The following is a 26094-nucleotide window of genomic DNA, read 5'->3' as shown; positions in this document are numbered from 1 at the left end:
AGGTAATTCGGTTTCCTCTCACATTCCAAAGACACACTGATAGGGAATGTAGATTGTGAGCCCTATACGGGACAGTGACTGTCAATATCTGTAAAATACTGCAGATATAATGGCACTATACAAGCAAGCATAATAAATAAAAATTCAGTGTGAATTTACGCTTACTTGCTATTGTAATCCAACAGACCATCTTATTCTGCTCATGTGACGTACATGCAGGTTTGTTACAAGGCACAGTACTGTACTGGTGTGTCTGTATCCGATGACTACTACAAGCAGCCTTGGAAATAGTCTGGAAATTATATATACAGAAATAAAAACTATTTGCTTAGAGCTGAATTTCGCAAAAAAAAAAAAAAAACCCAAAAAAACCAAAAAAAAACTATTTAACTAGTTTTTTGGCTTCCTTCAATTCCATGTCCTGAATTACCGTATTTCTGGTTTTCAAAGCATAATCTGTTTTTACTGACTTTTGCCACACGAATAGCTACATTAAAGAGGTTGAATGATGCACAAACAAAACATGGTGACATCACAAGAGCAGACAAGTGAAATGGAACAGAGACAACACAGTGGATCAGAAGTGAACAGTGCAGATGGGAACGGTGTGAATTAAGGGCTTTACTTAATGTGGCACGTATTCCCTTAGCCACAACATTGAAGATGACAGCATCTGATGTGGGACGGAGTATATTGCATTCACACACCTATCTACTGATCTATTCACTTCTATGGGACTGATGGAGATTTCTGTCTCACCAGTCCCAGGCACATGGTGTACTCCGAAGTTGTGGGCCCCAAGTCTCATGGTTGCTTTTGGTCCCAGCAGTTGAACGCTCTCACTTCAGCAATCAGATATTTATCCCCCCACCCCATAACCTATGTCCTTAATAGGAAAACATTCACATCTTGGGAACAAGCTAGGATACTGCTGAAAGTCCTATATAGTGAATATTAAATTATTTTTCCCACACGTGTCTGATAGGTGGAGATCACACATATGGAAAAAACAGTAGTTCTCACATACAAAACAAGAGTCAGACAGACAAATCCCATAATGCATTGAATGATCAAAGACCGGATGAAAGGTTCACTGAGTGAGCAGCCAACAAGGCTAGGGACAGGGACATCATCAGCAAGGAGTCTGTATATTCTCTCCATGCTTGCTTGAATCCCCCCACACTTTAAAGACATGCTGATAAGCAATGTAATTTGTGATCCCTACTTACAATATCAGTACAATGTTGCAGAATGTGATTGCGATATAAAAGTAAGCAAAATAAAAATAGACAAAAAAATAGCCCCAAAACATATACAAAGAAAATGTGTGTTGACAGGGGCTGCCATGTTTGAGTCAATGGACACCTGGAACATTACTACATATAGGATGTGGGAAGACCTATATGCCTGACATAAGCACACCAACATTACTATATATAGATCTGTAAGTGAAAGGGGGGGGGGGGGGGAATCCATAAATCAAATTTTGCTCAATTTAGCTTTTATATGCCCTTACATAAAATAGAATTATACAGAGAAAACCTGACTTGCCTAGGCCATGAATGAATGACAAATCTGTTTAGTTTGTAACACTTTGAAAACAAGGGTTGAGTAAATCTGAGAAAGGTTTTTCATATGGTGTATACGCACATAGACAGGAGTAAAGGACACCTGAAGACTGCAGGCAGAGTGCACAATGCCCACATCTGTCTGAGAAATACTGGGGCTTGTGTGCAGAGTGAATTATCAAGGGAATCCATTCTGTAAAGGTCAAAGTACACAGAGAATAGTAGTGTCACCAAACAGTAGTATACATTTACAGTGCAGGATCTCAATGAGCTTGTTCAGAGACTCCCAGTGCAGCCAAATGCACAGCAGAACAGAGGTGGTGTTGTACTGGGCATAATACTGTCATTGCCTGCGTGTAACCTGCTGAAAAGCAACGAATATTTTGCCATGCAGGCACGCTATTCCGCCAGACAGCTGAGACCGAGTACAAGAGAGGTTTTTGATTAATAAAAACTTTTCTTTTTTTATTAAATAAAAACTTGCATGTTAAACTGATCATAGTGCCGATTTATATACCGTACATTATAAGTACAATCATTCAAGACCTTCTCAAAGATTTAAAGGGTTATCAGGTTTGGACACCCTCATTTCACCACACATATCCTCCAGGGACAAGCCATTCCCAACACCCCATCCTCTAAAATAAATTAGCTCACGTGGAGCCACTTTCCCAAAAAATGACTCGGCGCTGACTAAAATCATTAGGCATCCAGTGCGCTCAGTGTATGCATGTTCATACATCCCTTCCATGGAGCAGATCGAGATTCCAGATATACAACACTACTGGCCAACACTCAGTACATTGGAGCCCTATAGTTATACACTGTATTGTGGAGAATGCTTTAGGGCTTATTCACATAACAAGGTTCAACCGCTGAGTGCCAACTATTGTATTAACACCCAGGACATGGACCTAACCACACAACTGTTTTAATGGTCCATGTGAACGACCCAATGGAAAAAAAAAAAAAAATATATAGAACAAACTGTTTCACAGGCCAAATTTACAGATCCCTCCAGACTTGTGTCCATTAGGAATTAGTAAAATTTGATCAAAAGTCAAGTGATGAATCTGCTTGCTCTCAGGGGGGAGGGAGGAGGGGCTAAGTGCACAGGAGCGAGCCTGTGTTTCTAGCTATTCCTGTATCTGCACCACATGACCTTTCTGCACTCAGATAGGGGAGAGGAGCTGCTTTCATTTCTGAACTCGTCTTCTGTTCTCCCAGTTATCAGGCTAGCTAATTCAATTGTGTTCATTATGGCAGAGACAGGCAGTCTCTGTATGTAACACAGAATGGAGTTGCTCCTGCCTGTACTTCACAGTCCAATATTGTGCATATAGTGTTGTTTGAGGACCTTTGATGACATCACAGGCCCTTCAGCCGCCCCATAGTATCACGCTATGCGGAGGGCGGAGCTGCCGCTAATTTGGGGACGGACCTAAATGGCAGGTTGCACATGAAATCCCGCCCACCAAATGACGCAAGAAACCAGGAAGAAAGAAGATTTTACAGCAGTGAAGACTGGCGAGTATGCGACGTGGGAATATCCCTTTAAGCCTAAGGGCAGGGCCCCACATAGCATAAAATACCACAACTTTGTAGTACCTGCCAAGTGGATGGGATTCTGGTTAATCTGATCCATACATTGCAGAAAAATATCCATAGCAGACATGTTACAATTGACAAAAACATGATTGACTTTGAAATTGTAACATGTCAATCATATCTATGGAAATGTAATTTATCTGTGTAAGAAATCTCTTCGGACTTTCTGTATAAAGCACTGCGGGAAAAATCACAATGGATTTCCACCACAGCATAGAGAGTCTTTTTTTACCAGGGCTGTGGAAAATTATACAATTATCAATAATGTATAACTAGATGCATAGTTTGCTGCCCATTTAATTTCTTAGGCCACTTTTTTTAATTCCTGAATTAGAGAAGCTGTACCACTTCAATCTGACCATGGTGGTCAACCATTTACGATGGAGTCAAGCTGTGGAATAACAGAGGATCCCTAAACTGCGGTTTGGGCTACAGTGACCACAGCCCTGCCTTTTTCACCATAAAGGACTGTTATTACCACTTACTAGAAGAAGCACCAGTTTCAGAACAAAAGCAGCTCATGAATCGCTTTGCAGGGTATATATTTATTCATTAATCTGTACATCTATAGCGCAGATGTACTACATTATCCATATTCTGCAGCGCTTTACAGTTTGTATTACTTACTATCCTTGAGTTACACAAAAAAAAAAAAAAAAAAACACACATCACAATGGTTGTTGAGGTTGATTTCCTAGAAACATTTCTTGAAGAAAAAAAAGCAGAAACAGAATCAAGTAACAAAGGAGCTAGCTGAGCGGAGTATATATAGGTGGCCAAGCCTGCTGGTCAGGCCACCAATTCCACAAATGGTCTTAAAGTATAGGTTATTACTTTATACCCACAAAAGATATATTTTAATTATAAAGTGTAAAAATAAGCAAGTGCTGGACAAAATGATCTAGCTAGAAAATTTGCAAGACAGTCCAGAGTTCATTAGACCAAGAAGGCAATATATATCTTCTCCCCATGTGGGACATGGATATAAATTATAAATATTTCCTGAAAAATGTATTTTACGGACAACTTCTAATATTAAACAGTTTTCCTCAAGCGGTTTTCCAGGTGCATACATTTCTGAGCTGTCAGCACCCAGCTGTATAGATGATCACATCCATATTTGTGATTCGCCCATATGTGGACGAAGAACCTACCATAAGTCCTGTAACCTACTGTGTCTTTCTTTATATGCTATTTTGCTTTGACAGATTCAGTTTATAAAGTAATAAATAGAGATGAGCGAATATACTTGATCAAATACCTCGGCCACATAGCTCCCGGTGCAAAAACACTTCCGGGGCTTCAAATTTTTACTGCCCCGCCCACCTTCCCTGGTGCTGGGAGCTATGTGGTATTCAATTGAGTATATTCTCTAGTAATAAACAGTGTCATGACTGCACTTTCAGAGCTGGTTAGCGGCCTCCATATTTGTTTGGCCTTTTCAGTTCATTGACATTTTGCTTAAATCTTTAAAAAAAAAAAAAAAAAAAAATAAGTAAAACATTGGGACAAATTGGTTGGAAATATGTCAAACAATCCTAGCAAATTTGGAGTTGTTGGCCACTTGTCATCTTGCTCCCAATATATGGTTTATTCAACTGTAGGATCTAGGAGATAGATACAAGTATATCCAGTTTAGGCAATCCTCTCTCATCAGGAACTTATTTTCGGCTTCCCTCAGAGACCACAATAGATTGTATTACGGTGTGCACCTGGTGGGTTGGGGGTTTGCCAAAATATGTACACAGGAAGAGTTTGTGACAATATACAAATGCTTTACACTTAGTTGACGTAAACCTGAAAAATAACCTTCCAAAAAAGAAAATCCTGACACACTATTGATACATTGTTTAAATGAATAATCTGCCATGATGAAAACGCTAAATCTGCAGGCATTATGTTTATAAAGGAGTATGGTAGATCTATCTATAGCTATCTGTTTTGTGAAAAGATTCATCCTAGCTTGTGTTTTATTCATTTACATTCTCAGCTTAGAGTCCTAAACAACTAGAACTCTGGTTATAGCTACTTCTAAAAAGCCAAGTCTGTACACAGTTTAGCTTTCCTTTGTGTGACCAGGATTTGCTTAAAGTAAAGCCATTTCACAGCTTCTAAGAAAACATTCCCTCACCAATGTACCAATACCACAAGCAAAATTAGAAGTGTGTTGAAATATTTAGGCTTGTCTCAAAAATAAAGTTTGCAATTTCTCATTACAGTTCCTTGTAGTTTACAGCTGGCACTAACAATATGGTTCATGATCTAACTAAACACAGAGGTGCAAACATAGCTCAGGAAAGAGGAATGTGGCCATGGGGATGAGAATGTTGATTCAATGGCACGATGCAGACTCCCCACACAGAGGTCGCTCTTATCCTCCAGCTGTAATCCTGCTCTAGGAAAGGGAATAAAGTGAGGCAAGAGTAACATAGGAGTAAGATAAGAATCAATTGTTCTTTCCAAAGGAGCAGAACTTTGTGCGCACAAATCATATAACATGTCCAGGTATAAATCCATACGCAACTTAAAATGGCTCTATCATTGGGAAAAGTTATTTTTAAGTAAACATACACTTGCATAGCCTTTAGAAAAGCTATTCCACACATACCTTTTGTATGTTAATCCCCTCAGTAGTTTTTGAATGAGCCCGCTTTTATTCATAGGCTAATTAGCTTCCAGTGTACACCTGGAATTCTCAGCAAGCACTGTCTGCTATGTGTACAGCACAGGCTGCTGCTGGTCACTCATCAGCCTTCCCTGCTCTCACGCACATAGACAGTGCTCACTGAGACTTCCAGTGCATGCTGGACTCTAATTAACATGTGAATAAAAGCGGGCTCATTTAAAAACCACTGAGGGGATTAACATACAAAAGGTATGTGTGGTATAGTCTTTCTAAAGGCTATACAAGTATATGTTTACTTAGAAATGACTTTTCCCAATGATAGAGCCCCTATAAACAGCTCATGACATGATGTTTGAATCATATTAGTGTACAAAAAATAAATATGAATGTAGATAAAAGGGCATACTGCTTCTTTGTTAAAGGGCTCCCTGAAGTTAAGGTCCCACGTAGCGTGCCATAGTGAAAAAAGCTGCAGGAAAAACCACAGCGGAAATGAATCACAATTATTCCTGCAGCGCTTTACTGAGAGTTGATTGTTTGCTCCATCTACTCTACTGCCTTCCAGCATCAAGTACTGACCTAGCATAAGCCCCTATAAATGTACCCATAGATGATAGCAGCAGCCTGCTTAAAAAAAAAAAAAAGTTTTTTTTTTTTTTTTTTAAACAATGGATCAGCTATTTATAGCGGTGTCTGGTCTATGTACTATAAAGTGCGCAAAAGCAGCTGGTCCCATGCCCTGTATAGTGATACCGCAACTCAGCTCCCAGTGAAGTCCGTGAGAGGAGAAACTGAACCCGGAAAAAAGCAGTTCCTCCCCATTTTATCATGGGATGTTCCAGTGCCAGTTACCATATCCTAAGGACAGGTCATCAGCATCAAAAATGTCCCCTGACCGGAAAACCTGTTTTAATGGAGATTTCAATAAATTACAGCTTTCTAACAAACTTTTTATTTCTAGTAATAACACAACACAGAGGATATGTCATAAGTATGTAATCTGTCAGGGCCCATCAGATGCTGCAGCACCCTCTGTGGGGTAGTGGATGGGCATGGGGTGTGCAGTGCAACTCCTATTCAGATAATAAGTGTGGTGCAGCAGCTCTGTCCACTGCATAGTGCTACTTCGAAGAACTGCAGAGCTGCTCCTATTTGTTGAATAGGAGTGGTGTTGTACATGCTACTTGACAACTAGCAGCTTCCAGACCCAGTCCACAGGATAGGTCAAGAGTATGAAAACTTGATTTAGGGCTGGATACCCCCTTTATGTGATCAAAGAGGCACCAAGTTCTTGGGTTAATTATTTCCACCTAGTCCTTCTAGTTTGGAGTGTGACAAATGCCAGGCTAAGTTACCTGCTAACAGCGCTCATAAACGGAGCTTCATGTACTAGCAAAACAAGTGCTGGAGATGTCACGCCAGACAAGTCGGCTGTGCAACAGAATAGGAATATCTAGTTACAGCAAGTAATAAAACCATAAACCCGTGCATTCATCTCAGGAACAGTTGTGTAACTGGTAACATATTTGATCAGCCACAGATAGCTTACACTGAGAATTTGGCCCAGAGACACAAGGCAGTGGAGGACAGATATAATAACATGAAAATGACCCTTAGCATTCCAGGTCAAAAGTGACATCCCACCCCCCACTAGAATCATTTGTTGTATGCAACTTGAGACTAGAAACATTCACCATTGTGTGTGCACCAAGGACAGCCATACAAAGTGGTACACAACTAATGACTCCATTAACTCTCAAAGTGTGAGAACCTCAGAGACCACCACAAAGGCACCTGGGACGCTTGTCTATTGACCAGACGCCTTCCCCTGGTGTGACCTTGGGACAACTTAGCCATTAACCAAAAATGGACATATGCCTGATGCATGCCTTGGCCACGTATGACTCAGCTTTGTTTAGCCCAATTTGAGTGAGTTAGGTTTGAACTAACTACTGGTGTTCCTTTGTTTTTTATCAAGAAGAATTAATGTATTTCTGATAAATGAATACTACTGCTGAACAACAATTTGGGGCTGTGCACCCACCAAGACAATCCTTTAATAGTCCCACAGTGGGGAAATTTCAGCATGTTACAGCAGCATAGTAATACAGATACAGTATAATACAAAGTACCATATTTTTCGGACTATAAGACGCACTTTTTTCCCCCAAATTTCGGAGGAAAATGAGGGTGCGTCTTATAGTCTGAATGTGGAGTGGGTTTGCAGCATGGCCGCGCTACTGTCACCGCTGGTTTTCTTCAGCGGCAGTAGCGCGGCAATCTGCAGGCCCCGGCAGCTAAGACAGTCCCCGGCATCTGCTGTAATAGACCGGCGGATGCCGGGGAGTGTCTTAGCTGCCGGGGCCTGCAGATTGCCGCGATACTGCCACCGCTGGTTTTCTTCAGCGGCAGGAGTGTGACAATCTGCAGGCCCCGGCAGCTAAGACACTCCCCAGCATCCGCCGGTCTATTACAGCAGATGCCGGGGCCTGCAGATTGCCGCGCTACTGCCGCTGAAGAAAACCAGCGGTGACAGTAGCGCGGCCATGCTGCAAATCCGCTCCTCCTCCGCAGGTCCCGGCAGTCAGTTAGCCCCCCCCACCGGCCCCATACCTTTAGTGATGCAGGCCGGCTCCTGCACGGCGAGGCCGCAGGAGCCGACCTGTTCCGATGACAGCCGGGAGCTAATGAAGGCTCCCAGGCTTGTCATAGATATATATTACTATCGCGGCTGGTCTATGACCCTCCGCGATAGTAATGTATAGAATCTCGCATAGACGGCAATACACCTGTATTGCCGTCTATGGGACTTGCAATCAAATGATTGCAGGTTCAAGCCCCCTAGGCGGGGGATATTAAAATAGTAAAAAAAAAAACCACTTAAAAAAAAATATAATAAAAAATAAAATAAAAGTTCACCTCCTTTCCCTAGAATACATATAAAAGTATAACATTACTGTGAAACATACACATTAGGTATCCCTGTGTCTGAAAATGCCCGGTCTACTAATATTTTTATGTACAGTGAACGTCAAAATCAAAAGTGCTAAACTGCTGGGTTTTTCTCTCTGTTTTGCCTCTGAATTAAATAAAAGGTGATCTAAGCAATAAACATTTCCCAAAATGGTATATCTAAAAAGTACACCTGGCCCCACAAAAAAAACGCCCTATACATCCCCGTACAGCTGCAGGGTCACCTGTCAATGTGGCCTTGCAGCTGTTCCAAAACTACAACTCCCATATATTAAATATTTTACCATTTTTTGCCTGAAAATTTTTTTTCCCTATTTTTCTCCTCTAAAACCTGGGTGCGTCTTATAGTCCAGTGCGTCTTATAGTCTGAAAAATACGGTAATATAATACAGACGTAGGCACACATATGCTAAGAGAAGAGAAGATATACTAGGAGTCCATAGCAGATAAGTAACAGAAGAGAAAGAAGGAAGACGTCAATCATAATCATTAGTTCTCTGTGCAGATAGATCTTCGCTTGGTCTGATGTAGATTATACAGCCTGGTCGCGGTTGGAAGGAAGGACCTGCGATAGCTCCTTCTCACACTTGGGGAAGCAGACGGTCACTTACAGTGCTGCCAAGTCCCATCAAGGTCTCATACATGGGGTGGGATTTGTTCTCCCGCATGGAGGTCACCACAGACAGTATCCTTCTGTCACCCACCACCTGTACTGGGTCCAGGGGGCTCCCCAGGACAGAGCTGGCCCTTCTGATCAGCCTGTCAAGTCTATTTCTGTCCCTGGTTGATATACTGCTCCCCCAGCAGGCCACACCAAAAAAGATGACTGAAGAAACCACAGAGTTGAAAAAGGCCCTAAGAAGTGGCCCCTGGACCCTGAAGGCCCTCAGCCTCCTGAGCAGGTAGAGCCTGAGGACCCTTTCTGTGCAGCGCATCCATGTGATCAGCCCAGTCTAGTTTATTATTGAGGAGCACACCCAGATACTTATAGGTCCTGACTATCTCAATGCATGTCATATATTAAATTACAAAAAAAAAAAATTATGCAAGGAAATCATTCCAGCTTAATTACTGCTTTAAAGCATTCCTCTAGTTATAAATAACTAGTACTGGTGAATGCAATATCTTATCAAGCCGTTCTCCTACTCTACATAAAAGATTCCGTCTTTGTATTAAGCCTAACACACAGACCTCTATGGAGAAGGAAGGGGTGGAATAGGAGGCTGTTGCTGGTAGGTAAATTGAATTTATTGCCTCAATCTGTGCACTGGTAGAATCTAAGGGTAAGTTCACACAGTGGCCGAACACAGCGCAGTGAATATTCACTGTGCTTAACCCCTTGGTGTTTGGCCGCTTACACGCATTCCTATGGGAGCAAGATAATTGATCGAATACTATTCGCTCATCTCTAACAGCTAGCAGTTTTTCCGCCTCCCATTAACTCCCGTTGTTTCTTTCAGGCGGAAACTGCCTGAAGAAAGGTCGCTTTTTTTCCCACTATCGGGGGGGAAAAAAGCTAGCGGAATACATAGAACTCTATGGTGACGTTTTTTTGGAGGCGGATTCTGACATGGATTCAGTTCTCAAAATCCTTACCGAAAAACTCAGTGTGCATTGACCCTTAGGCCGGGGCCCCATGTTATGAAAATGCAGCGTTTAGCTGCAGCACAAAACACTGCATTTTACATTACCTGTAAAATGGATGGGATTCTGGCTAATCCCATACACACATTGCACAAAAAAATTTGCAACAGAAATGCTGTGATCTAAAAGACTGTTGCGTTTTTGAAAATCTCAATGTGTCCGTTATACCTACGGAAATGCTGGCGTTTTCTGTATAGGTATAACGGAGGCAGAAAGTGCACAGACGAAAACTCTACAGACTTTTCTGCAGCATTAATCTTAACCTGAGTGTAAAAGCAGTGGTGGGTACAATTGGAAAAGAAAGTTTTGTCAGTTTCCCTTCAGTATTAATCACATTTATAGATTGCGGGTACTTGACATTTGATAGGAAGAACCAAATGTGTGAATCAGCATCATGTATAAGAACAAGTGAACACAGCAATACTATAAAAATAGTTAATGCTGTGCAAGGCAAGCAGGTATTAAATAGCTGGAATAGTTGGATGTGCGTCACACCATTCACATACTACAAGCTTTCTTTAGATTCTCACAGCAAGAAACAATCCCTGCACATTCTGTATATTCAGACCTCAAAATAGGCTTAAGTCTTTTCGGCACCTGATGTCAAATATTTGTGTTTTTCATATAAACAGTGAATAATTATTTTAACAACTCCCCAAAATATTTCCATTATAGGTATAAATATAGCAACCTATATATACAGTATGCACTCCGTGAGGGGAATTTATCAACATGTTGACACCAGCACAGAAGTGAAGCATCTCTAGCGACATGCCACTAGTGCACCACTGGGTCTCTTCTGTCCTCCACCAAGAGCAGACATTGAGGAAGATAAGGATCGGGTAGTTGGATATTCTCTCAGGGAGATAACCTGTGGCAGGCTCTTTCAGTTCAGAACACACGAACCGCTCAGCCAGGAGAGTTTGTGGGAATCGGGCCAGACAGATAGATGTCGGGTGAGCGTTTGACTGACAGCTGTCTAAACTAAGGCTGCCTCTACATGACCTCAAGTGTAGCGTCTATGCCATGTGCATCATTCCTTAGAAGGAGAAAATGCTGCAAGCTATAAGCAACGCTGTCTCTATGAAGACCAAGAAAATGTAAGAAATAAAAAAACATCCCAATGTAATAATGAATAGTTAACCCATGTTAAGCTGGTTGATTGTTACATACATGGCGAGCTTTAAACATGGTAGACAGAAGCACAGGTTATCAACAAATAAAAGTCACTGGAAGGACAGCAAGTCACATAGTGCATAGTGTACCAACCTCAATCCACCTCCGGAGGATAAACAAAGCCTAATCGTCGCTGGCAATAATTACTTAACCTTCACGGTCTCCAGAAAACTCCACAATTCAATCCTTATACATTGTCCTGTCCCAGCCATCAGTTGTTCTGGTCTTCCAATGGATCAGAACAGAAAGGCCAATGCTAGCGCAATACTAGTTATTTTATTATTACCTTTAATGTCCTTGAAAAACGTGAGACTGAAAAGAAAGCAAACCTGGTTCATGGACAGCATTTGGCAATCACAATAAGAAAGCCCCAACCAACTGGAAAGTCATTGCTTTATAAAGAGCAATTTGCCAAAATAAGATTACCACATCAGTAAGAAGACGACAGATGATACCCTGCAGCATTCAGACTACTGTCCTAATAGTCCTAGATAATATATTCAGTTTCCAGCCCATGGACAGAGGGACTTGGCAAGACAAAGTCATAGATCGTTTAATACATTTTTTTAAATTGTGGTGGTGTTTAGTGATCAAATAATATACACAAGGGCTTCCAATGCATCTAGTGTAGACAGGGGTCCTGCTACACAAGGCAGGTTGGATTATCTCCTAGTCCCAACACTAAACAGACAATAATAGCCATTAAGGTCAATGCACACACATACAAAAAAAAAAAAAAAAAAAAAATCAAATACACTCTTCTATCTTTCTGTAATAATCCCTTCCTTTTCAAAGATTTCTGTTTGCACCTATACACAAAGGCTGTCACTTCCAGTGGAGAAGAATCAGTCCTGCTCATGTGATGCGACAGGTGCACAACGTGTTACATGGCAAATCTGATAACTGTACAAGCCGTGCACCTGCAGGTCACATCACTTAGCCATAATGCTAGGTATTCCTTGGAAGTGTGCAATGATGTTTCACAGTAAATCACTGCACAGAAGATCAAGAAACTCAGACTCTGTGCAGATGGGAAATTGATGTCAATAAGCAAAATGTCCCACATTAAAGGAAGTCCATAAAGTCCAAAATGTCTCCGTTACCAGTAATGGTGCGGTGAACAACCCTTTAACTGAAACATAAACAATCCTCTATGGCCACAAACTGCTGAGGCAATGCACAGAATCATCTTTCTTATGGATATGCAAGTCAGCCTGCAAATGCACCAGGGGCGGCCATGTTTTATCAAATTTGCTTAGAAACCACCATGATGCAGATTGAAGTTTATAATGTTACTGACAGCTAAAGGGGGAGACTGGGCTCCCATTCCAGAGGAGAGGCACGGCATCTGCAGGCTGGTATACGTACCCATAAAAAGATCACCTCTGTAAAGCTTTTTTTTTTTTTTAATGTAGATTGTGAGCCCCATATACAATGTTGGCCAAAAGTATTGGCACCCCTGCAATTCTGTCAGATAATACTCATGTTCTTCCAGAAAATGATTGCAAGCACAAACTCTTTGGTATTAATATCTTCATTTATTTTGCTTGCAATGAAAAAACACAATAGAGAATGAAAAAAAAAGTCAAATAATTGATCATGTTACACAAAACCCCAAAAATGGGCCGGACAAAAGTATTGGCACTCTCAGCCTAATACTTGGTAGCACAACCTTTAGACAAAATAACTGCGAACAACTGCTTCCGGTAACCATCAATGAGTGTTTTACAATGCTCTGCTGGAATTTTAGACCATTCTTATTTGGCAAACTGCTCCAGGTCGCTGAGATTTGAAGGGGGCCTTCTCCAAACTGCCATCAAGAGATCTCTCCTCCCCATACAGGTGTTTATGGGATTCAGGTCTGGACTCATTGCTGGCCACTTTAGAAGTCTCCAGTGCTTTCTCTCAAACCATTTTCTAGTGCTTTTTGAAGTGTGTTTTGGGTCATTGTCCTGCTGGAAGACCCATGACCTCTGAGGGAGACCCAGCTTTCTCACAATGGGCGCTACATTATGCTGCAAAATTTGTTGGTGATCTTCAGACGTCATAATGCCATGCACATGGTCAAGCAGTCCAGTGCCAGAGGCAGCAAAGCAACCCCAAAACATCAGGGAACCTCCGCCATGTTTGACTGTAGGGACCGTGTTCTTTTCTTTGAAGGCCTCTTTTTTTTCCTGTAAACTCTATGTTGATGCCTTTTCCCAAAAAGCTCTACTTTTGTCTCATCTGACCAGAGAACAAAACGTTTTTGGCTTTCTCAGGTAAGTTTTGGCAAACTCCAGCCCGGCTTTTTTATGTCCCTTTTCAGTCAGATGCCGACAGATAGTACGGGTTGACACTGTTGTACCCTCAGACTGCAGGGCAGCTTGAACTTGTTTGGATGTTCGTTGAGGTTCTTTATCCACCATCCGTACAATCTTACATTGAAATCTCTCGTCAATTTTTCTTTTCCGTCCACATCTAGGGAGGTTAGCCACAGTGCCATGGGGTTTAAACTTCTTTATGACACTGCGCACGGTAGACACAGGAACATTCAGGTCTTTGGAGATGGACTTGTAGCCTTGAGATTGCTCATGCTTCCTCACAATTTTTGCTTCTCAAGTTCTCAGACAGTTCTTTGGTCTTCTTTCTCTTCTCCATGCTCAATGTGGTACACAAAAGGACACAGGACAGAGGTTGAGTCAACTTTCATCCATTTCAACTGGCTGCAAGTGTGATTGAGTTATTGCCACCACCTGTTAGGTGCCTCAGGTAAGTAACAGGTGCTGTTAATTACACAAATTAAAGCAGCATCACATGATTTTTAAAACAGTGCCAATACTTTCGTCCACCTTTTTTATGTTTGGTGTGGAATTATATCCAATTTGGCTCTTTGACAATTATTTTTGTGGTTTTCTATTGAAGACAAATTAAATGAAAATAATACAAAAGAATTTGTGCTTGCAATCATTTTCTGGAAGAAAATGAGTATTATCTGACAGAATTGCAGGGGTGCCAATACTTTTGGCCAACACTATAGGGGTTACAATGTACTTTTTTTTCCCTATCAGTATGTGTTTGTAGAATGGGAGGAAATCTACACAAACACAGGAAGAACAAACAAGCTCCTTGCAGATGTTGTTCCTGGTGGGATTAGAACCCAGGACTCCAGCGCTGCAAGGCTGCAATGCTAACAACTGAGCCACTGTGTTTCCCCTTTGTAAAGCTCTAGATTTGTGATTTGGGAGTGGATCTGTACGAGTGGATTTTTATCTGGAGCTATCAGTTATTTGAACGCAGCCTTATATAAGGAGTTTTCTGGGCATTTAATGGAAAGTCAAGATTCCACATGGATACAGTCCAGATTCAGATGGCTGCATTTAACCTCAATATTATAGTGATGATATATAGATATATATGGCACAACTTAAGTGAACCAAATTTGGAGCACACAGAGAATGTGGATGATACGGGTGTGCATTTTTTTTTTTTATTCCACGGTCCTATAATCTTGAGGAGAGGGGGAGAGGAGAGGGGGAGAGAGAGAGGGGGAGAGAGAGAGGGGGAGAGAGAGAGGGGGAGAGAGAGAGGGGGAGAGAGAGAGGGGGAGAGAGAGAGGGGGAGAGAGAGAGGGGGAGAGAGAGAGGGGGAGAGAGAGAGGGGGAGAGAGAGAGGGGGAGAGAGAGAGGGAGAGAGAGAGAGGGAGAGAGAGAGAGGGAGAGAGAGAGAGGGAGAGAGAGAGAGGGAGAGAGAGAGAGGGAGAGAGAGAGAGGGAGAGAGAGAGAGGGAGAGAGAGAGAGGGAGAGAGAGAGGGAGAGAGAGAGAGAGAGAGAGAGAGAGAGAGGGGTGTGTGTTACTAACTAATCTTATTTGGGGTTATTACTTTAGTTTCAGTAACTCCATGTGCCTCATATTAATAACAGTTAACCCCATCATGTCCCTCACATTAACCCCTGTGTTGCTCACATAAGGGTTACTGATATGTGAGACATATGGAGGTACTAATACAGGATCTATATAATGAAGATATTCACTTATTACCTCCATATGGCTCACATATCCGTGTCAATTATGTAAAGTACACAGGGTGTACACAATGTGATGGACATGATGGGGTTAACTGCTATTAATATGAGGCACATTGAGTTGTAACCTGCAATGCACATGACCAGACTCTTTACCTACAACTGTGGATAAAGTACAGACACATATATGTGTATCGGACACTAGCTGTCTGTGACATTTTGCATTGATTTAAATGGACATCGGGTGCGTTCGTTTACTGTTCGTGGGTGTCCTTAAGTGTCCGTTCCCAAAGATGTCTGACTTTTCAAGCAGATAGCAAAAACCTACATGTCGGGTTTTGCTGTCCTCTTGAAAAGTCGGACATCTTTGAGAACGGACAGTTAAGGACACCCACAGACAGTAAAAGAACGCACCCGATGTCCGTTTAAATCAATGCAAAAAGTCACGGACACAGCTAGTGTCCACTGCTAATGTCCGCACAAGATTTTGAACGGACATTAGCAGTGGACACTAGCTGTTGGACACTGACGGTAGTGTGAACGCTCCCTTACAGAAAACTGAAGTTACTAACGGCCAAGGACTGGATGGAGCATACAGGTACAGGTATGACCTCACTCTGCTCCCAGTCACATACATTACCACTAATTGTGGGTTACACATGTACTTACATTGCTTCTAAAGGAAAAGAACATGTGTATCCAGGCAAATAGTGGTAAGCACATGTGGCTGGGAGCGCAGTATGACAGCACCCCTATGTTGTGGTTTGTGCTATATGACTTTAGTGTAGGTGTCCTCAGCTTTACAATTATTGCCCGGCACTCCGAGGACCTCATCTTTGATTTTTTAATTTAAATCGGCACGCCGAACAAAAAAGGTTGCCTACCCCTGCTCTAGATGAATGGAGCAGTGAACCTGCATTCTCGATGGTTCAACTCTTGAGTTTCTTAGAAGGCAAACCTCAGTCTTCAGAAATATCAGTAAAATACACACCTATAAAGTACATATTTGAGGACAATTTTAGCTCTTGCTATCAAGCATAGGAAAAACTGTTGACAAATGCTGCACCCAAATATACAATTCTCATATTGTAGGTTACATATGGAAGATTTGTTTCAGAAAACCATCTGTTCAAACTTGACTTTTTCTGTAGCAACTCTTGACATCTGCCATACTTTTAGAGTCCTACCTCTCAATTGGAAGAGAAGAATCAGCATAGTCACTCTATGGGTCAAATCAGGGCTAAAGAAACAAACCCGAAAAACCTATTAAATCAAGACCAATAACACTTAGAGGGTTCCGCAAAGTACGAAATAAAAAAAAATAAAATTATATAGTTTCCACATATATCATATATTTGGCCAGAAGACAGAGCCCCCACTGCACATGAGCCTCATGCGCATACCTTGGTTTATCTGAAAATAAGACAGGGTCTTGTATTTTTTTCCCAATAAGGTCTAGGGCTTATTTTTGGGGTAGGTCTTATTTTTCAGACTCTGCAGAGAATCTTTTCCGATTCACTCTGGATGAATCTCGTAAAATGGTTAGGGTTAGTAACCCTAATTTACATTCACAAGTGGTGCAGGGTCAGTGGGACTTAAACTTACTGGGACTCTCTCTCTAAACACTATGTGATAGTGGAATTTTCCCCTTTCCATCTCCTCTGCTAAGGGGGAGATGCTGTCGTGGAGTGGCTGCATCTGTGCAAGCAAATGGTGCCGTGTACTTGCCTATCTAAAGGTGAGATGGTGGTCAGCACAACGCCCCCTATAATGCACTATGGAAGGCTTGATACTGAGCTTCCTGGTGTAAGACTCCTTTCAAATACGAGCACCACACAACATGACAACACTCATCAATGCATCCCTGAAGCATGGAGGAGATCATTCACAGGGTGATAATATGAAAACAGTTTAACATGTTACTAAAACATATTGTGTCACACTTCCAAAACCCCAGTCATGTACCATGTAGCAACCATAAGGAGAATACTAACTCTACAGTCCCCAGAACCTAACTAAGCAGATACACTACCCCTGGAGGAAACCACAGAAAGACAGGGAGAACAGACACACTCCATGCAGGTGTAGCCCTTGGCTAGATTCAAACCTAGGACCCCAATGCTAACCACTGAGCAAGAAACAACATCACTGACTATATTTTGGCATAGATGCCCTCTTTCCTAAAAAACAAGTGGCAACAAAGCATCTTCAGCCTCTCTCAAACTAATCATGTGCAATGCTTTGCATAGATCTTTTGTGATCGATTAAAATATAGATAATTCATGGTACGCAGACAGCAAGAATAAGGGAACAGGTCATCTTGTCTGTGAATGTGCTGTCTTTTAACATCAATCTACCCTAATGTAATAAGAAATGATAAGATAATCCTTTAATAGTCCCACATTGGGGAAATGTAATACCTAGTGTAAATGTAAAGTGGACCCGTCAAGTCAATCCATGCTGAGACATTAGACTTCGAGCTTCTGTAAAGGCAGTATACTGGATTCACCTCTCAGCCCTTATAAGTGTCTCTTCCGACACACATCATCAGTGTATGACCAGCCGTAGGAGGTTGTTAGATGGATGAGTTGTGTAAGTTTTACTGGAAACCACTGACTTTACCAAACTCCACTGCTATGCTGCACATGTGATGTGACTACATACACTTTACTCCTCCATTCATGATTAAATACCACTACAATGAGCTGGTAAACTTTCCACCGACCTGGGAGTGAAAGGGTCAACTGAGCATTATGAGAGCCAAATGATCACAGTATAGAATGATGCAGGGGTGTAAATGTACTGGTCTCAGTGTGAAGAGCAGTAACACTATCACATGGAACTGCAGGCCATATTAGAGAGTGTCATTTAGGATAAAGCCCCACATAGACACAGCGAATAAAACACTGTGGAAAAGACCGCAGCGAAAATGTAACTTTTTTCCCTACCTATACGAAAAACGTTAGCATTTCCATAGGTATAACTGATATGCTGCGATTTTTTTCTGCAATGTGTTGATGGGATTAGCCAGAACCCGATAACTTTGTAAGTACTGTAAAAAACAATTTTTTTTTTTTTTTTTTTTTTTTTTAAATACGTTTAAGCTGCAGCAAAAATGCTTAATCACCACAATGTGGGGCCCCAGCCTGAAAGAGGTTTTCTAGCGCCCTAAATAAAATCTAACATCAACTGCTTAAAGCACAAAATAAATATGTAAATAGGGGCAACATGGTGACTCAGTGGTTAGCACTGCTTGCAGCACTGGAGTCCTGGGTTCGAGTCCTGACAGGAACAACATCTGCAAGGAGTTTGTATGTTCTCCCCGTGTAGCGTGGATTTCCTCCCATTCTACAAAGACATACTGATAGGAAAAAAAATGTACATTGTGATCCCTATATGGGGCTTACAATCTACATAAAAAATAAATAAAATATGCAAATACCCCCTAAGGCTAAGGCCACACGGGACGATTCGCAGCTATAAAGCGCTGCGGGAAAAACCGTGGCGGGAACGCATCACTGTTCTTCTCACAGCGCTCTGAACTGTAAGTTTGAGGACTTTTCTTCTGCGGACTGTTACAATTATATCTACGGGAAAGCCACCGCCGTTTCCGTAGATATAATTGACATACTGCAATTTCCAAAAATGTATTGGTTTTTTAAATCTGAGCGTGTCTGCACTGAGGTTTTAATCACAAATTATGCATGGGATTTGCATGAATCCCATCCACTTTGCAATTAGTGTAAAACGCCACGATTTTTCCCACTATGTTTCCGCCACGGGCAAATCGCAGCGTTTCCAGCCCGTGGGACCCCGGCGTAAGGCAGGGTTCACACTACCATTGGATTCCATTATAAAGGGTAAACCCATAAAACAAAACAAAAAAAAAAAAACACATTAGCTTCTTTTCTTTTAACAGACACAAAAGTCCTACATGCAGGATTGCCAACAAAAAAAATGGACATGTGATGGAATGGATGTATAACCGACAAGATAAAATCCCATAGAAATTAATGGAAATTTCAACAGATTTGCGATGGTTCAGCTAGTGTCCGTTGCTAGAATCTTGTAAGACAATAGCAATGGACACTACTGACTGCCACCAACAGTAGTGTGAGCCACCTCTGATACAACTTCTGCAACTCCAGCAATAATAATTCAGCGTCTCCTCAATTTCTGGATTACACCAATGCACAGAGATGTGAAACTGAGGATGCTATTCAGAGGGTGCAGTCAGGGCTAAGGCTAAATGTCGCCAAAATACAGAGGAAAACTATTTTAGGAAAAATACAAGATACCAAAAAACACTTTTTTTTTATAGCACTGTGTAAATAAATGCAGCCTTTTCACAGATATAATGCATGATAATTTAATTAAAACTCAAACCAGTGAGTTTATTCCTGTCATTTATGTTTAACAATAAATGAAATCTCTTTCACTTTGCTCGGACTGTAAAACACAGCGTTTTTAAAACTTGCATTTTCCAGTGACTGAAAACACTGCATTTCCACATTGTGAGGCCTTTGTGAGCCACAGAAAAAAAAGCTAAGGAAAATGAACTGCAGAGAAGCTACAGAAAACTCGGACTAAAAGCTTACAGAAAAAAAAAAAAAAAAAAAAAAAAGGGCAAGGAGACACAGGACTGATTTAGCAAGTGGGTAACAAAACCAGAACAAAAAATTTACTTTTCCAGAGATGTCATCATTATGCTGGTTTTTGGGAATACTGGAATTTAAAAAAATGATAGTATCAATTTGTTATTATTGAGGCCTTAGGGCTAATTCACACAGGGCAAAATGGTCAGGATTTTGACTTGGAATACGCGTCAAAATCCTGCTGCCTCCCATTGAAATAAATCGGAGCCGGTCATTTCCTTTTTCCGTGAGGGATTTGTTCCCGCTCACAGAAAAAAGCAGCAAGCTGCCCTTTCTTCAGGCGGATTCTGCAGGTGACTCAGCCGCGGTGTCTGCCTCACGACACCTCCCACCGACTAGGCCCATTTATTTGGGCCTAATCCAGATTGGAAAGCTGCGATGGGTTGCCAGTGCACTGCACCGGCATCTCATCGGAATGTGTTCACGCAGAACCCTGTGTGAACTAGCCCTTAAATCTCTGTCACTAGTTTATCTTGCTATAGTTAAACCTCCTGAAACCAAAAGGAAAAAAGTGATGTAGATAAAAAGCATGAAAGTAGAGCTGCAAATATTTATTCAACCAATGCTTATCTAGAAGGTTTCTTTCCCCTACTGTGATCTTTGCTATGCTTGTACTTCTACATCACCTGTTTTTTTCATTTGTGTACCCCTTTTGCTATTTCTACAGTGTTGATTTCAACAGATAAAATGTAATATGAAAAAATAGATGTTGTGGACCTGATCTTAAATATGATCTTAAAGGGATTGCCCAACTCCATTATAAATTGGGAAGCCTACGGACTATAGGGTAAATATAATAAAAACGTAACTCCTCTTACAGATCCTCTGCTCAGGGTCAGCACCCCCGGATGAGGTTCCATTTGTTATAAGGTGATGGCTGCAGGTACTCACTGGCCTCTACACAAATAACTGCTGAGGCCAGATAGTCACGTGCCATTTGTATACAGATAACCAGAATTTTTACTCACAGAAAACAAAACATTACATAATCATCATGTTTTATATGCAGATTTCCTATGGAACTGCTAGAGAATTCACCATTTGCAAAGTAATCGCCGTGTAAGACACGTGGATTTTGTAATGGATTGGTCTGCAACTTAAAATTGTGGCATGTATTAGTCAGCCTAGGGAAAAGGTGCTGTGAATTTTATCTTATTACCACTGTAAAAGGCAAAATCTACAGTGAAAGAGAAATTGACATGGTGAAGTTTGAAAAAAATAAAAATGTATATGGTGAAGTTTGAAAAAAATAAAAATGTATATATGCACAAAGTTTTTTGTTTGTTTTTTTGACAGCACGTGGGTCTGATTTCTGAAGTTACATTATTGTACGCACTGCAGATTTTCCACCCACTGTTTGGCGGCAGAAAATGTATAAGGGATACATTGTGTATGGAAATAGCCCAAGTGATAAAGAATCTTGAAAGTAGCCTAAAGTTTCCAGTGGAGTAGTAGTACAAATACACGCTGCCTAGACGTCACCTCGACTCCTAGCGTCACTTACATACTAGATTTTATTGCATCATACTGAAGCAGACATTTTGTTTAGTCACCCCAAAGCCTGGAATACTTTTCTCGACTGTAGAAAAATGTCCAATAGCAAGTGAACAAATATTAGGTGGTTACTTTTGACTAACAGTGATAATGGTGGCGGTGTGTGTGTGTGTGGGGGGGGGGGGGTTCATCAAGACACCCAGGCACAAACTCACTTACGTCACTTTTGTGGTGTGTAGATAATAATGAATATGGCACAGGGCAGTGGCCCAGCCCATGCCACGCTGTCGGAAAAGTTGAGAGGGTGTCAAAAATTGTATTAGATAGTAGCCAATTGGTGAAAAGAAACTATTTTACGCCACAAGTGTGACAAAACTGTGTTTCTAATTTCCACCAATATTTATAAATGTAATCATATACATTATTACTTTTATAAAGATGTATTTAAGGATTTTTATATAGATTTAGGCAGTAAAATTCAGTGAAAAGCCTACAGTACATTGGAAGCTGCATCAATACTCCGTTCCACAACTATACATTTACAGTTTGGGCACATGGAACAAATATGCTGTGGATTTTTAGAAGGTCAGAAAATCCGCAAAATTCACGGCAGTATTTACTAGGCCTCGTCCACATGAACTGCATAAGGAGTGGACCTATGGTATAGAAAGGAATTTTTTGTGGATTTTCCATGCAGACTGCACCCTTTGTAATGAACCAGGTAGAATCTAGGAAAAGTCCACAACTATCATGGAGTAAAATTAGTACAATTTGGTGCAGTTTTTACAGTTTCATAACAGATTCTGCTGAAAATGCACACTTAGCCAAAGGGCCCACATGGCGCCTCGCTGCAAAAAAGCGGGGGCAGCAGTGCAACACGGTTTTTCCCACAACGCTTTTCATAGAAAGTTTTCCTCTGCAGACTTTCAGCGTCAATTATACCTGTTGAGAAAACTACAGCGTTTCCATAGATATAGTTGACATGCTGTGATTTCCAAAACCACAACGTTTTAGGAAATCGCAGCATGTCCACTGTGAATATTACACCGCACTGTGGGGATGTGATTTGCTAGAATCCCATCCACTACACAGCGACTGTAAAATGCCACAGTTTTTACTGTGATGTTTATGCCACATGGGGCCCCATATCCTTCCTGTCTGAACATACAGCTTCATACACGAGGCCTAAGGGTATTACAGTTTCCTGACAGTATTGGTTAACAAGTGTCTTCGAGACAATTTTTTTTTGAAGATTCTTATGAAATTTCTTACTAAGTACCTGGCCCATATAATCCACCAAAAAATGGAGGCATACAGGTAGAGCGCAAAATGCGTTCCATAGACATGATATTTTCAAGTTCTTCTCTTGCTTTTCAAAGTCACTGCATTTTTGCCACACTTTAGATTCAGATTTTGTTTTTACATCACCCGACAGGTTTAACGCACCAGCATCAAGTAGTCAGATAACTAGCAAATAGGTGTAGGGTCCCCCCCCCCCCCCTTTCTTTAATGGGGCATTTGATTGTTACAGTATTTACATCTAAACATGGAAGCTATTTATTGTATGTTTTTGAGCCTATGTCCCGTTTATGTTGCCATCTTCTGGGTTGGCTTTTCTCCATTATGTTCTAGCCAAGCACATGTACACTTCTCATCTACACTCCACAACCCCACATGAAGCCAGCCAACCAAGAATGTTTTCATTGCCTATACACATGACAGGTCCTCTTTAAGGCTCTGTTCACGCAATAGGTATTAATTATAAGGGAGTTACCCGACCACAGACATGAACATTTTTCCACATGCGCGGTTTACAAAAGGGAATGTAAGTCTTTGTTCACATAAGCTGCCTTTCTACATTTTTGTGCAAAATGTATTGTCAACACACAAGATTCCTGTTGCAACGCTGACATAAATAACATGCCCTCCAGTCGGAGTCCTCCATTGCAATGTTATTTAAGTGCTATGTACTAGTCAAACCCATATTAATATTAAATCTATAAAAAGAATAGTTACACAATTCCCGCAATCACATACAAACATGCATTGACTTGAGCTCTGAACAAGAGGCCAATCTGTGTTTGAAAATCATATCTTGATGGAATAGCAAATAGTACATTAGCATTGAAGTCTCTTACCAAATATAATAGAATACATGAGAAATGTAAGTCGGTTCGGCCTTGTAGAGGACTTAACTGAACACACACAATACTGATGGCCTATTTTAAGGACCGGCCATTAATATTAGATCAGCAGGAGCCTGACTCAGCACCCAAGCTGATCAGATGTTTAAAGAAGAGTCTAAATACATGCCATCTACTTAGCAGTACAATGTAGTCCAGTCTTAAGTGACTAGGATGAAACTGCAATAACCTTGCACCACTGCTACTTAGTAGAGAACATGCAGGTAGATGGATACAGACTCTTCAAACAGCTGATCACCGGGTGTGCTAAGTGTCAGACCCCCACGATCTGATATGGAAGGCATCTCTTACCAAAAGACCATCAATAATGTGACCATGGAAAACTGATTTTACTGGTCTTACCCCTGCAGCTACGCCAGTTTTCAACCACATCGAACCTAGAGCAAGAAATTTACCTGCTTACTGGTCCAAAGTGTCTTGCAATATAATAGTTTTTAAGCAGGGTATGGATGGAAATTACTTAATATCACACCAAGTTAGCTGCCAGCTTCTCCACCAGCGACCAACATGCTGCATTTATGCTGTATGCGGCCTTAAAATGCTATTCCAATCTGATAAAGTGGTGGCATATCACTTAAAAAGTCTATCCTTGTACTATCGGTTAAATGCCCACTGCTGGGAACCCAACTGATCCTGAGAAAGAAGAAATGGCATCTTGTTTTTACCCACTCCAGGATTTCCCAAGTTGGACAATTCTAGTCAGTGGGACAACCAAAAAGACACAGTACTGCAGAAGTTTCACTTAAGGCTACGGCTAAATGGAGTCTTGTCGTGCAACATTAGTTTGCATTGTCGTGCTACTACATCTCTTCTATTGTGTTGTAACACTACAGTCAGCAGACACCCAACCCTGCTGGAATTGTGCACATACATACAATCACAGCAGCATGATATTTGGTATTAAAACCTCATCAAAAATATTCCATGGGAAGCCACTGATCTGAAGGTCCACCGTATATACACAAGATATCTTGTGAGATACTATAGTACCTGCAGCAGCGACCACAGCGTATCCCCAGGGGTTACAAGAGGAGGACCTATAGCAGTCAGCATAGTATTTGCTTCAGTTTTAAGAAAACACTTTTTAATAGGTTAAAAACCACCTATCAGACACAAGTAAAGAACTTTTGGCAGAAAACTAGTTTTTTGCACATATAACAACAACATATACCACCTTGCAGACATAAATTGTCACCAATCCCCAAGGGAGAAGACATGTTAGATAAAACTGGAGAACTCAGAGGAAACCCTCACAAACACAGGAAGAACATGAAGTCAATGAAGACATTCTCATTAGTCAGATGTGAAGCCTGGACCAGAGGACACCAGCACCAACCTGGAAGTGTACTGGTGTCCTTACATCCTGACCCTCCTCTTATACATGTGGTAGTCACCTCCAGGGACAGATGTAGCAGAGATAGAACACCTCTTGGTGATGGTGCAGATACAGCCGGGGGCATTCAGGGTTTAGGATGTAGCAGAGCTGACGTCCCTACTCCACTGTCACATGACCTGCTGCAGCTCCCTCTCTAGCGCCCCCCTCCATACATGAACTAGTCGCACTGTATCCCAGCCAGTGTAAGGCTCCGCATAGTCCTCCAAACTACCTGCCGAGCTGCGGATACAGCACTGCCCGCTGAGCCGTCCCTCCTTCAGTCACACACCCATCTGTCACTGCACTCCCAGTCACAAAGTCTCACCTGGTTCTTGTCGAACTGCTCCCTCTCAGCCTCCAAGCCGTGTCCGGAGCGCCGGCTCAGCACTCGGGCAGGTACGTTCTTAATAGTGTTCATGGCGGAGACCTGGCCGTGTCGTCCTCGCGGCGGCTGCCAACCAGCAGAGTCCGCTCACCTAGTCCGCACTGCAAGCCCTACTACCTGACCAGCGGCTGCCCCGCAGAATGCTGGGTAAGATCTCTCAGCACTACAGCAGCAGCAGTGGGCGGAGCTATCAAACCTCCAGCCAGACGTGCCGTGACGTCATGACGCAGCGGAGGTAGTCTGCTGTCACCTGCACAAATATTTACTAAGCTGGGGTCCGGCGAGTGGAGTGAGCGGAGGGGCTACTAACACTGCAGGGCTGTATACACTGCCACAACTGCTAGATCGCAAGCTTCTCACTGCGACTGCTAACCTATGAAAT

The 26094-nt window shown here is 41.7% G+C and overlaps 1 protein-coding gene across 1 annotated transcript in view; it reads right to left on the bottom strand.

Moving 5' to 3' along the window:
• HIP1R (huntingtin interacting protein 1 related) overlaps window positions 1-25843 on the bottom strand; it is an 82906-nt gene extending 57063 nt beyond the window's left edge. The window contains exon 1 of the mRNA XM_075273090.1: window positions 25653-25843. Coding sequence (XP_075129191.1) covers window positions 25653-25745 — 93 coding nt within the window. The 5' untranslated portion in view covers window positions 25746-25843. The remainder of the gene's footprint in view (window positions 1-25652) is intronic.
• Window positions 25844-26094: the final 251 nt, after the last annotated feature.

The sequence above is a fragment of the Leptodactylus fuscus genome, chromosome 1, assembly GCF_031893055.1.
Source record: "Leptodactylus fuscus isolate aLepFus1 chromosome 1, aLepFus1.hap2, whole genome shotgun sequence".
Classification (NCBI taxonomy): Eukaryota; Metazoa; Chordata; class Amphibia; order Anura; family Leptodactylidae; genus Leptodactylus; species Leptodactylus fuscus.
This window is presented reverse-complemented; position numbering and strand designations above follow the sequence as displayed.